The sequence below is a fragment of the Choloepus didactylus genome, chromosome 12, assembly GCF_015220235.1.
Source record: "Choloepus didactylus isolate mChoDid1 chromosome 12, mChoDid1.pri, whole genome shotgun sequence".
NCBI classification, from domain to species: domain Eukaryota; kingdom Metazoa; phylum Chordata; class Mammalia; order Pilosa; family Megalonychidae; genus Choloepus; species Choloepus didactylus.
In genome coordinates this window covers 35812111-35826383 of record NC_051318.1, presented here as the reverse complement: position 1 = coordinate 35826383, position 14273 = coordinate 35812111, and the positions used below count along the sequence as shown (strand labels likewise).

At 35.9% G+C, this 14273-nt stretch overlaps 2 protein-coding genes across 5 annotated transcripts in view; both read left to right on the top strand.

The window, feature by feature from the left end:
* Positions 1-14273, top strand: part of PCCA (propionyl-CoA carboxylase subunit alpha) — a 599270-nt gene that overhangs the window by 359428 nt on the left and 225569 nt on the right. For all 4 annotated transcript variants that reach the window (XR_005211057.1, XM_037799856.1, XM_037799855.1 and 1 more), the window contains one exon: positions 4145-4247. Coding sequence is in view for 3 of the 4 variants with exons in the window: in XM_037799856.1 (XP_037655784.1) it covers positions 4145-4247 (103 nt within the window). In the remaining variant the exon portion in view is untranslated. The remainder of the gene's footprint in view (positions 1-4144; positions 4248-14273) is intronic.
* On the top strand, positions 1546-2064 carry LOC119506743 (UPF0688 protein C1orf174 homolog). The gene has a single exon (XM_037799865.1). It carries the CDS (start codon positions 1691-1693, stop codon positions 1976-1978), a length of 288 nt encoding a protein of 95 aa, XP_037655793.1. The 5' UTR covers positions 1546-1690; the 3' UTR covers positions 1979-2064.

The following is a 14273-nucleotide window of genomic DNA, read 5'->3' as shown; positions in this document are numbered from 1 at the left end:
TTTTTCCTCCTTTTCAGAGATTGCTCATAAAAATCTTCTTAAATTTTTAAGATAAACATTATATATGTTATAGTTGATAGATCTAACCTATATTTATTAATTAACTGACATATGTACAGTCCCATCCATTTATATTTAAAAAAAAAATAAAAAACCCATAACAGTCTTTTCCAACTCCTGTAAAGCCAGAATAGATCTTAGCAAATTTTGTTTGTAGAAGAATAAACTCATAAAAGAGATTCCACACTTTGTCTTTTCTGGGTATCTCAAGGTTTTGCGTTCATAATGAAGCCTCTTTTTCCTATCCTATTAACATATCACCCTAAAACAAATTATTAGAAAAGTGCTTCTTGAAAAGTTCCGTGTTCAGGAGAAGCAATAGCTTCCCACCACCTCCCCAGCTCTGCTCTGATCCACTGGAAATCTGGGAACAAGAAGAACAAATAGGTCACCAGGTACATATTGCTAGTAAGATAAAGGGCTAAGATTTCAGCCTCACAGTGTTAACCCAAAAGCCTGCTTACTTGCCAAAGAGTACCTCCTGGAGCAGATTACAGCCTATATGAAACAGATGTGGGTCAAAATAAAATAATGGAAAAATAAATAGTAGTAGTTAGTAGTTACCATCTGTAAGATTGCTTTTTGTGGGAAAATGCTTTTGGGTTTGGACAGGATGTCAGGATCAACGACTTCTAATTCTGGGGATTCAGAGGCTTGTTACAGAACTGAAAATGGTCTCAACATTAACTTGAAAGTGTTACTTCCATCAGGTCACTAAATTTTAAAATATATAGCACATAGTATAGTTTAAGTGGAAGAGGGAGATCATTGAAGTTTGTACTATAATAATTAAGGAACAATTTATGGGGGAGGTAATATTCTTGAGAATCTGTTAGTTTGAGAGGCAGAGAGATTTCAGATAAGGGGGAAAACAAGAGTATAGGCCTGGGATGGGTATAAGAAGAAGAGGAAGAAGAGGAGAATGGTGAGGATGACAATTCAATACATCTCTATGATACAGATTCTATTATAATCATAATTTTTTTTTTTTACATAAGGAAACATTTAAATAATATGCTTAAGCTCAAAACTAGTAAATGACCCAGTTGGTTTTGTATCAACTTAGTCACCAGAGCCTGAATTTGTAACCACTGTGCTTAGTTCTTCTCCTCGTAATAACTTGGCTTAGTTTATGAAGCGATTTAAGGGCCTGGCCCTACTAGACATACAAGTTGGGATAATCAGAAATAAAATTGGATACAGACCGCCAGGTAGCTTCTCAGAAGCTTTAAGCGAGGCGCCAGGCCCTCCGCAGCGGTAATGGTGGTGTGGCGCCGCTCACATTCTGGACGGCCGGAAGCTCTGAGGAGCCGGAAGCCTAGGGGTAGAGTGCGCCACTCCGCACGCCTGAGAGGCGGAAGTTGCTGTGCAGCCGGGTTGACCTCTGCACAGGAAGTGGATGTCGCTAAGTCTGCCAAGCAAGCAGTGTGTCTGATTTCCTCACCGCCGAAAGCCACAGAGAGGCGACTATCCAAGAAATTTAAGTATGACAAAGATAATCTTGTGAAATCAGGCTTACAGAAACTAGTAACTAAAAGTAATAGTGCTTCCTTGCTAGAAATCACACCTGAGGTCTCTGGTGAAAATGAGCCTCTGTAGTTAGCTGGAAGCAGTGTGTTGTTTCTGGGAAATGACGCTCGTGCCCCCACGCCAAGTGACGGCGAAGGCTTTCACCTCAGTCATCACGGGGTTGTGTGTGACCGTTGCTCGACAAAGATTGACAATGGCCTGTCCCTGCCAAAATACAGAGCCAGTACAGAAGCATCTGAAAACAGCTCCACAGTGTGGGATGTCAGCATTGGAGACAGGGAAAGCTCAGAAGCCACCACTTCAGATGGACAACAGTGTCTTTCTAGACAACGACAATAATCAGCCAATTCCAGTGAGTCGATTCTTTGGAAATGTTGAACTCACCTAGGACCTTCCCAGTCTTCATCTTGTCCTTCAATGAACAGATGAAAGTTCAGAAAAATGCATTTCAGAGCCAAAGATGTTAATGACTGACGATGATGACGTTGATGATGCAGAAATGTAGAGAATAAAATATATAAAATAATTTCTTTGCATAGTTAGTCAGATAATATAACAAGTTAGCAGATTACAGGATTCATGTGAAATTTATCTCCAAGAGAACCTGTTCTTAATCAAACCTCACAACTGATCCATAGAAGTCAACAATTAATGAAAAACACCAAATACCTGTGGAAGATTTATTGACCTGAACTGCTACAACAGTCTTTGACATAGTAAAGCTGCTATGTTGCTACATTTAAGAAAATTTGCATATATATATATAATGATGGTTTGATTAGGCTGAGGGGGTGTTGGGATTAAATAGTGGATACTTTTGTAAGGAAAAAATCTTCACTTAAATATTGTTTTCCATAAATGCCCTGTGGTTTTTAGGTGTTAAAATAGTGGTGGGGTCAGAGCCTGGCAGCAATCTCATTTCTCTCCTCCTCTCTGCCCCATACCTTCTTTTCATTTTCCCTTCATCCTCATCCTTATTTTCCTCCCCTATGTCCCCTGCTGCTTCTTTTAAGATCTCTGGTATGTCAAGTTTTGTTTTCTGAAAAAAAATCCTCTTCAGATTGCCCGAAAAAGAATCTTCCGTGCATGTTTGTACAGTGTGCATTATTATTGATGCATTTTAAACTTTATCCTTAATTTTCATTTCTACAGTATTTAAAATGCATCATCTTCAGAAAACAAATCAAGATGTGGGCTGAATACAAAGGTCACCTAAATTATTAATCATCACCTATTAGACTTATGGGAGTTTTGTGTGTAGAGGTGATTTAATTATGACCTTTTCTTATTGAATACATAGAGATTTCATTTAAAATTGTTTTTCAGGTTTAAATTAAAATATACCTGCAAAACTTTTTCACAATCATGACTTACATTAGGGTCTGGATGGTACAAATTGCTGATGTTTAGTGCTTATTAAATATTACTTCACAACTAACTATAACTAATGTAAACATGAGTATTTAAATTAGATTAATCCAGAAATCATTAAATTTTTGTTAATGTAAACAATTGAGGAAACATATGTATTTTAAAGCTGTTTATGTCTCCTGCTGCTTGACTCAGTTTTTCTGAACATTGTAATACTAATCCTATGTAGGAAAAGAATGTGTTATTCAACTAGCATTGTTTAAAGATACAGGATGCTTTTTTGGATTTTAGATGATGGTTATAACTAGTGATAGAATAGATGTTAGAAAGCTTTTAGGTTCTCAAGATTGAGAGCTATGTCTTTTTTTTTTTTTTTTTTCTTTTTACCTCCCAAACTTAGCACAAAGCACTTAATAAATGGGGGGTGAATGGGCTATTGTTTCAGGAAAATCATGATATTACTATACTACCGTTTAAGTACATATAAGTGTGTATTTGAGATATTTTTAAATGGGAAATTTTGTAAAGTTTAGTAATAAATAACATTATAAATGATGTAGTTTTTTTTTTGTTTGTTTTACCAAAAAGTAATTTTCATTAACTTATCTTATCTAATATACCAAGGTAATTTTTTCTTCTGTATAATTAACATAAAGGAACATTTCTAGATAATTTTACAAGTAGGAGACTGCATGGAAGTTCATTCTTTATATTTTTTGAGTCATCTATGAAGGACAAAATAAAACCAAAAGTAATTCTCCAGGCAAACATCATGTTGATTCAGTGATTCCTTTTATGTCTGAAGTTTAAGGCTTGACATAGTTTATTGTGTTGTGGTATTTTAAACTGTCTGGAACAGTAACAAACACTTGGAAAGAAATTAATGATGCATCAGGAAAGTTAATTTATGAAGGATGGCCACAATTAAGAAACTGAAATAGATGATGTTACTTGGAATAAATGGTGGTAAAACAGTTATCCAAGAATGACTGCTGGTGTATATTTTTTATCTCTCTAGTTGAAATCTGAAAAGCATTTTTTCCAAGCATAGAAGCTTTTTACAGTAGAATATCAGGAAACACAGTCTTTGGTAGTTTTGCCTTGCACTTAATGTCAAAGGAAATTCAGTTTACTGAGAAAGAGTAATACAAAATGATTAACTCTTTTTCTTTTCCTTTTTAAGAATGCCTGTTATTAAACCACAAGTGCCTAACTGGGAGCTGTCAGTAAAACTGGGGGACGAAATTCATACTGTCACGGCATCAAATATTGGGCCAACGTTCTCTGTGAGTTTTACTTCTTCTTTTTTTTTTTTTTTTTTTGGTAATCTTAATCCATGTATGAATATTTTAAATTATTCTCAACCTTTTCAGTGACTCTCATATTTTTAATTGATGGCACAGATATGCATTTGTTTCATCTTTAGGAAACTGAATTTAAATAGAAAATTTTGTTTTCTTATGCTAATTAGGAATACATTTCTATAGAGAACCACATTGTAAACCCATTTTCTGATACCTGATTCATTTTTCTTTTCTGTTATGATATGTAATATTTTACCCTTTGTTATAAAGAACAGTATCTTTAATTACAATTCCAAATGTGTGATAGCTGGGGTGGGTAACCGTTCTTTTAAAACAAGTAGTTTGAATCCTTGTATAACATTATTTTCTGATTTCATGTTGTGAGAACTTCTTGAGGATAAGTTTACCTATGGTGATATCCTTTTTTGTTTAAGAACTTAAACGTCTTTGATAGTACCCATGACAGAACTGCTTTAGTTTGAATTATGGCCTATAGTGAACAATATTACAATAAGATTTTAAAACTAATACTGTAGTATGAATGACAGTTTGTGAATTAAAATTTGTGATTTGAATTTGCCAGAAAAATACCATGAAGAGTTGCTGTTTAACTTGCACGCTTTTGTATTTTCAGCAACAATCTAGAGGAAGCTGATAAATAGTATAATGAGTATTACATTAATGTGCATTATTCTCCTCATGGCTGCATTGCACTGAAATGTCATTTTGTTTTGGAAAAAAAATAACTTTTTAAAAGAACATTTAACAAAATATCAAAGTCAAAATAATATAACTTCACTTAAATAAGATCTGGTGAGATTTCATATATATGGCTGTTTCCTTGATCTCAGATAGAAAATGCAAGTCAAGGATAAATGAAAATTCCTTATTTAGCAAATAGTTTTTACTTGCTTGCTATGTGCTAGGTAAATGCTAGTTTGTTGCAGTAGAGAAGCTGATGTGTCTTATTCTGACATGCAGTACTCAGAGTCAAAAGTAAATGAGATTAATTCATGAATTGAGTGTAATCTCTTTGGTTGTCTTAAATTTTGTGGTTCATTCTATATACCAAAATAGAAAAATATTTCACTCAAATCTCTTACACAAAAGCTGTAATAGAATTAAACAATTGTCTTATGGTATATTTTATGATAAATTTATGTGATTCCTTATGTCCATCCTATCTTTATGATCATTTTGAAAAAATAGCTTTGTAAATGGACATTTAATCGTTTCTCAGGGCAAAGAGCATATTACATGAATTGAATAGTAAAAAGTATTAATATTTTTATTTTCCTGAGGGAAGGTAAACTTTACAAAAATGTATAATTTAACATAATTTTCCACTCTATATTGAGTCACTTCTGAAGTCTTATTATAATTGATAGTCCGGTACATTATTTTTCTAAGCAGTACCTTGCTATATTAAGAAAACTGCCCCGATTACTTCTTAGAACTGTTGTGTGTTTGTGTGTACGTGCTTGTTTCAGATTCTATGTTGGATAACTAGAGAGTACTAGCATGACTGGTCAAGTGCTGTCTTTTGAAATTCTCTGAAAGAATTACCTCCTGTTCAGTTTTTAAGCTCATGAAGAAAACAGGGCTATACAAAAAAAACACATAAAAATTAATGCATTAAAAATTTCCATAGAAAATAACAATCTTGATATATAATATAAAAAACTACTTACTTTATTTAATGGCTTGACAACCATCAGAAGCATCAATACCCTAATGAAAAGTATAGACTACTGAGGGTGTATTCCTTTTTCCAAAACACACTTGGATTGAGCTACTTTCACTTGACATCAATATTGGTATGAAAAGAGACCAGTTGAATACTGTAGGTTAGTAACAGCTCATTGATATGCAGGTTTCAATAATGTGGCACCCCTGCTTTGAGAGTCACTGAGGGGAGTGCTATGGCTATTTACTTGATTTTCTGGATCACCCACTGCTACATCAAGAATCTAATTAGCCTATAGGTGACAATTTAGGTTTAGGTTGATGACCACAAAAGGTAGTTTAGGCAAAGTCTGTATTTAGCCTACAGTAATGTTTCAGCTATCCCAAGTACTAAGTGTTCTTTTATTTAATTATTTTCTATTAAATTATGAAGTATTTCAAAAAGTAGAACAGATATACAGAACTTCTTTAAAAATTTTAAATTTTAAATACAGCTACTCTCCTCACATTATCCCATTCCTCTCCTCCTCCGCTGAGGTAATCACTGTCCTGAAGTTTCTGTGTATCTCTTTATTTATGTAGATCTGACTTTCTGGCCTGTATCATTTCCTTCTCCTGGAAGAACTTTTGACATTTCTTTTACAGCAGGTCTGCTGGTGACAAAGTCCCTCAATGTTTTTTGTCTGAGAAAGTCTTTATTTCTCCTACACTTTTGAAGGATAATTTATTTCTCTGGATAAAGAATTCTAGGTTAGTGATTTTTGTTTGTTTGTTTGAACATTTTAACTTTTTCACTTCACTCTTATTTGCATGGTTTTTGAAGAAAAGTCTATAGGTAAGTTGTCGTTATTCCTCAAGTTCTTTGAAGATTTTCTCTGTTTTTGATTCTCTGCATTTGAATATGATATGCCTAGGTATAGGTTTTTGCTATTTATCCTGCTTGATATTCTCTGAGCTCCCGGGATCTTTGGTTTGGTGTTTGTCAATAAGTTTGGAAAATGTTTAGTCATTATTACTTCAGATATTTTTTAATGGTCCTTTCTCTTTTTCTTCTACTTCTCATATTTCCATTATGCACATGTTGTACCTTTTGTAATTGTCTTAGAGTTCTTGGATGTTCTGTTTCATCTTTATCATTCTTTTTTCTCTTCGCTTTTCAGTTTGGGAAATTTTTATTGACTTACTGTCGAGCTCACTGATTCTTTCCTTGGCTGTATCCAATCTACTGATGATCCCGTAAAAGGCTTTCTTCATTTTTGTTACAGTTTTTTTTTTTTTTGTTTTGTTTTGTTTTGCTTTTGTTTTTATTTCTAGCTTTTCCTTTTGGTTCTTTGAATTTCCATATCTGTGCTTATATATTACCCATCTGTTCTTGCATGTTCTCCAGTTTTTCAGTTAGAGCTCTTAGCATGTTAATCATAGTTATTTTAAATTTCCAGTCTGATAATTCTAAAATCTTTGCCATATCTGAGTCTGATTTTGATGTTTGTCCTATTTCTTCAGACTGTTTTGGCCTCTTAGTATGCCTTGTAATTTTTTGTTGAAAGCCAGAGATCATGTATTGAGTAAAAGGAAATGAGGTAAATAGACCTTTAGTATGAAGATATATATATGTATATATATAAAACCAGGAGTTAAGCTGTAGGTGTTGGAGGTGAAAATTTTCTCTGGTGTCCTTGTTTTTGTTTACCCCTTTTTCTTTGGGTTTCTGTGACCTTCATAAGTTCTTTTCAGTTGCCTCCTACCTGTAAGTGAGAAAGGAAGCTAGAGGGGTCTGGAGTTTGGAATTTCCTTTCCCCATTGCTGAAGGCTAAAGGGGACTGGAGATGAGTATTTCACTTCACCAAGGTTGATTAGGCTCTGGTAAAATAGTTTCCCTAAAGGCAGGACTTTGTTAAGCACAACAGAATGCTCTGGGTGTATTTCAAAATGCTTACTTTTTTCCTTCCCTTGCCAGAAGCACAAGGCGGGTTTTCCTTTGATATTCACCATGAGAACTGGGTGGGACTCTGGGAGGAAAGTGTGAGGCCTCACTAAGGCTGGACCTTCGGGAGGCTTTATCTCTCAAACTAGTACATGCTCAATTTCCAGGATTTAGTCAGTTACCCTTTCAGTGTTCTACCCAATGGTCATTTAGCAGTGGTTCCTGCTCCCGGTAAGCTGTGATTCTCTTATCTGCCTCTAGCCAGTTTTGGGGAGTTTTAGTTTGCCCTGTGGCCTCAATTCTCTAATGGATCTCAGAAGAGTTGTTGATTTTCAGTTTTTCACCTTTTTTTGTGTATTGTAGGGACAGTAAAGGTGACTTCCTAGCTCTTTACTTGTTGGACCAGAAACTATGCCCTTTTTAAATATATTGCTATGCTTTCAGTGTGTGTATATTTACCACAGTAATAGTGTAAGGGAAATTTTGAAAGTTTGTATACTTACTGATACCTTGCATGTAAAATTTTAAAATACACAAATTAGTATTGCTAATGAAAAGCTTAAAAGTAGAGAGGATGGATGTGCCGGTTTGAATGTATTATGTCCCCCAGAAAAAGCATATTCTTTGATGCAGTCTTGTGGGGCAGACATTTTAGTGCTGATTAGATTGGAATTCTTTCAGTGTTTCCATGGAGATGTGCCCCACCCAACTGTGGGTGATGACTCTGATTGGATAATTTCCATGGAGGTGTAACCCCACCTATTCAGGGTGGGTCTAAATTCAATCACTGGAGCCATATAAATGAGCTGACAAACAGAAGGAACACAGTACAGCTGAGAGTAACACTTTGAAGAGAAGCTACAGCCAAGAGGGATGCTTTGAAGAAAGCACAGGAGCTGCAGGTGAGACACATTTTGAAGACGGCTGTTGGAAGCAGACTCTTGCTCCAGAGAAGCTAAGAGAGGACAAATACCCCAAGTGCAACTAAGAGTGACGTTTTTGAGGAACTGCAGCCTAGAGAGGAACATCCTGGGAGAAAGCCATTTTGAAACCAGAACTTTGGACCAGATGCCAGCCACATGCCTTCCCAGCTAACAGAGGTTTTCCTGACACCATTGGCCATCCTCTAGTGAAGGTAATCGATTGCTGATGTGTTACCTTGGACACTTTATAGCCTTAAGACTGTAACTGTGTAACCAAATAAATCCCCTTTATAAAAGCCAATCCATCCCTGGTGTTTTGCATTCTGGCAGCATTAGCAAACTAGAACAATGGAAATTCTGGAAAATGAAGAAAATATAGAATTTAAAGTTAAATGAAAAAATGAAGTACTTCATATGTTTCAGATCTTATTCTGATTTTAAATAAAGCTGTCTGCATGGCTGGCAGAATTAAGTGGTATAAAATCAGCTAAACAGAGTTGAAACATTCATCTGATAAAGATGTAAACTCAAAAGTACCTTAAATACACATTTTCACTTATAATTACTTTCACAATTCTCTTCTGGATTCCGAAGATGTTTCCATTTCTATTTATGCTGTCAGTGACAACTGATCAAAATTATTTGTGATAAAGAAAAAGATTAATACATTTCCTATCCTTAAGATGATGAACGGCTAAATTCATATTGAAGATACTTTATTTTGAAGAAAAATATCAGAGTTCTCATGATGTGTAAGAAAATTAGCTTAGAAATGCAGCCTTCTAAAGAAGGAAAAATGAATAATTTATATGCATTTTCTCAGTGTTACCTGACATTATAGTATGCCAGTGTAATCTTTGTGCTAATGGTTAAGTGAAAAATTAAATCAAAATCTAAATGATCAAAAGTATGGTCAAAGCAAATAGTTTTTCCAAGGTTTTTTTTGTTTAAATTGTGGCTTATAACATATTTACATAGAAGTGATAACTGTCGAACTGCAATTTAACAAGTAGGTAGAGAGCAAATTTCTAAGAATGTTATGGGTTACAGTATCATAGTTTCAGTTATTTCCTTATCGTGAAATAGAACATATATACAAAAAGGTGATAACTTTCAAATTACATTGTAATAGGTAGCTATATAGCAAATTTCAAAGAATGTTATGGGTTACAGTTCCACCATTTCAGTTCTTTCCTTTTAGCTATTCTAATACCTTAGCAACTAAGAAAAAAGAAAATTATATAGAAATTCAGTATGCAGAATCCTTTGTTAAATTCTGTTTTGTCTGTTGCTACCCCTTTCTGTAGTTTAGTTACTTTCCTGATATTCAGGGATGTCTAGTCAGTGACTACCCTAACCTGTTCATATTGGCATTATGAGAAATGGAGATGAAATTGGTTGATTTTCTTGAAGAGTCTCTTGCCTCTGGGTTTTGGGACTTACCTGGCATAGGAGCTCTCTGGGGGATTTAAGTTTTTGAAGAATAAACTTAGTGAGTGAAACTTTTACAGATCTCAGATAGGGACCCAGGTATTCTTTAAGGTTTCTGGGACTTCTGTTGACATGGGCTTATCATACTGTGGCCATTTGGGTTATCTAGCTGAAGCTTGCATAGCAGCAACCTCCAGGACAGCCTCTCAACTCTATTTGCTATCTCTTAGCCACTGAAACCTTATTTTGTTGCCTTTTGTTTTCCCTTTTTGGTCAGAAAGGCATTCTCAACCCCTTGATGCCAGGATTAGGCCCATTTCCAAAATCTGTGTCCCACATCACCAGGAAGGCTCGCTCGCCTTGGGGGGGGGGGGCGAGTCCTGTCCCACATCGGGGGGAGGGTGATGAATTTATTTGCAGAGTTGGGCTTAGAAAGAGAAAGTCCACATTTGAGCACCAAAGAGGTTCTCTGGAGGTGACTCCTAGGCTTAATCATAGGTGGGCTTAGCCTCCCCTTTACAACCATAAATTTTACAAGAGTGAGACTCAAGATTGATGGCTTGAATTATAAAGTAGAGGTTTTCTAATATCACATTGTATATATTCTTATGTTCTGTCCACAATAATCAGTGTCTCACATTATCATCGCTTAGTTGTACACTCCTCATCACTCTCCAATTCAAACAATTCTCATGACTCAAAACACCCCATAGCTTTTTTAACCCTAAGTTATTTGTCCTAGTATTTGTGTGGTACTAGTAAGGTATTCCTATTAATTATAGTCTCTGGTATGCAATAGGTAGATTTTTCCCATAAACCACTCTGTTGTCTACGCTTTGTTCCAGTGTCATACCTAAAAGTATATCATGTAAGCACCTATCTCTATTTGTAGTGCTAATCTATAGGATACATGCCTTTAAACAACCACTTTCAATCCCGTTTGCCTGAAATGTTTCTCTGATACTTACAATACCATTAACAAACAGTCATCACCCCTGTCCATTCCCATACCTTTAAATTCACCCTTATTAACATGTCTGTACATATTAGGTTATCACTGCCCCTTCACTAGCTTCTGTCTATCTCTAGGTCCCTCATATTCTACATTATATAACATTGATTTTAGCTTATTCAGGGAATTCATAGCAGTGGTAACATGCGGTTTCTCTCGTTAGCTCTTTTTTGCTTTTTGATGTATGCATTTAGAGCTATAAAATTCCCTCTCAGCACCACCTTCACTGCATCCCATAGGTTTTGATATGTCGTGTTCTTGTTTTTATTCATCTCTAGATACTTACCTATTTCTCTTGCAGTTTCTTCTTTGACCCACTGGTTGTTTAGGACTGTGGTATTTAACCTTCATGTATCTGTGAAAGATCTGGTTCCTTGGGGGTTGTTGATTTCTAGTTGCATTCCATTATGGTCAGAGAATGTCCTTAGAATAATTTCAGTCTTTTTGAATTTATTAAGACTTGTTTTATGCCCCAACATGTGATCTATACTGGAGAACATTCCATGAGTGCTAGAGGAGAATGTATATCCTGTTCCTTTGTGATGTAACGATCTATATATATGTCTGGTAAGTCTTGATTAATTTTTCATATTGTTTAGGTTCTAAATTTCCTTATTTGTCCTGTGTCTAGTTCTGTCTGTAGAAGACAGTGATGTATTGATGTCTCCCAGAATTATCATGGAATGTCTGTTGATCCCTTAAGTTTGGCCAGTGTTGCCTTATGTACATTGGAGCTCCTTGGTTGGGTCCATAAACATTTATGATTGTTATTTCTTCTTGATGAATTGTCACCTTTATTAATTGTGCCAGTTTGAATGTATTATGTCCCCCAAACACCATTATCTTTGATGTAATCTTGTGTGGGCAGACGTTATCAGTGTTGATTAGATTGTAATTCTTTGAGTGTTTCTGTGGAGATGTGCCCCTCCCAACTGTGGGTAATGACTGATTGGATAATTTCCATGGAGGTGTTGCTCCACCCATTTAGGGTGGGACTAAGTTGAGTCACTGGAGCCATATAAATGAGCTGATGGACAGGGGGAACGCAGTGCAACTGTGAGGGACATTTTGAAGAGGAGCTACAGCCAAGAGGGACACTTTGAAGAAAGCACAGGAGCTGCAGACGAGAGACAGTTTGAAGACGGCTGTTGAAAGCAGACTCTTGCTCCAGAGAAGCTAAGAGAGGACAAATATCCCAAGTGCAAATAAGAGTGACATTTTTGAGGAACTGCAGCCTAGAGAGGAATGTCTAGGGAGAAAGCCATTTTGAAACCAGAACTTTGGACCAGATGCCAGCCACATGCCTTCCCAGCTAACAGGTTTTCCAGACACCATTGGCCATCCTCCAGTGAAGGTACCCGATTGCTGATGTGTTACCTTGGACACTTTATAGCCTTAAGACTGTAACTGTGTAACCAAATAAACCCCCTTCATAAAAGCCAATCCATCTCTGGTGTTTTGCATTCTGGCAGCAGTAGCAAACTAGAACATTAATATATTGTGTTCTCTTTGTCTCTTATGATATCGTTGCTTTTAAACTCTATTTTGTCTGATTTTAGTATAGCTACCACTGCTCTCTTTTGGTTGCAGCTTGCATAGAATATTTTTTTCTCTCCTTTCAGTTTCAGTATCTTTGTGTCACAGTGTCTAAGATGAATCTCTTGTAAACAGCATATTGATGGGTCATACTTCTTAATTTATTCTGCCAGTCCGTATCTTTTATTGGAGAGTTTACTCCATTCACATTCAAAGTTATTACTGTAAAGGGAGTTCTTGAACCAGCCTTCATATTTTAGTTCTCAGATCTCTTTTTTTTCCTTTAAGTTACCCTTTCCAATACTCTTCAGTTCTGTTCCCTTCTCCAGACCTCTCTATCCTTTCTTTTTTTCTCATCCAGTAGATCTCTCTTTAGTATTTCTTGCAGGGCAGTTCTCTTGTTAACAGATTCTCTCAGCATTTGTTTCTCTGTGAAAATTTTAAGCTTTCCCTCAATTTTGTAGGGGAGCTTTGCTGGTTAAAGTATTCTTGGCTGACAGTTTTTCTCGTTGAGAATCTTACATTTTTCATACCACTGCCTTCTTGCCTGCTGAGTGAATAGTCAATAGTTAGTCTTATGTTGTTTCCCTTATATGTGGTGAATTGGTTCTCTCTTGCTGCTTTCAGAAGTTTCTTCTTCTTTTCAGCATTTGACAATCTGATCAGCATGTCTTGGAGTGGGTTTATTTGGATTTATTCTATTTGAAGTTTGTTGGGCGTCTTTGATTTGTATATTAATATTGTTTAGAAGAGCTGGGAAGTTTTCCCCAACTATGCCTTGAAACAGTCTTCCAACCCTTTTTTCTCTTCTCTTTTCCTTATGGGACACCAGTGATTCTTATATTTGTGCCCTTCATGTTGTCCATCATTTCCCTGAGACGCATTTCAAAGTTTTTGATTTTTTTCACCATTTGTTCTTTTCTGTGTTTGCATTCCATTGCTATGACCTCTAGTTCACTTTTCCTTTCTTCTGCCACTTCAAATCTGCTGTTGTGTGCCTCTAGCATATTTTTAATTTGATCAGCAGTATCTTTTATTTCCATTAGATCTGCTGTTTTTTAATTCATTCTTTCAGATTCTTTTTTATGCTCTTCTGTGGTCTTCTTGATGTTCTTTATGTCTTCAGCCGTCTCCTTGAAGTTGTTTTGGAATTTTGCATGTACTTCTTTAGTTAGTTGCTCCAAATTTTGTGTATATCCTTGCTTCTTAATTTGGTCATTTGGCTTGTCCATATCTTCTGTTTTCTTCAGGTGCTTTATGATTTTCTGTTGGCTTCGGTTCATTTGCTTATCTTAGTATGATTATTTTGGGAAATGCGGGATTATTTGAGCATTTGTGTTTAATTTGTCTGAGCTACAGCTTCTGGAGTGCACTTTCCCTCCCTACCAGTAAGTGGTCTTCTGGGGCCACTTCTTACTCTCAAGCCCTTGTTCCCTGAACTTCTGTTTTGTGCTGGGTGGGGTCTAAACTGGGTGGTGATCCATTCAGTACACCAG

Coding starts and splice junctions, on each gene's coding strand:
- LOC119506743 (XM_037799865.1), top strand. CDS start 1,691: ATGACGCTCGTGCCCCCACGCCAAGTGACGGCGAAGGCTTTCACCTCA.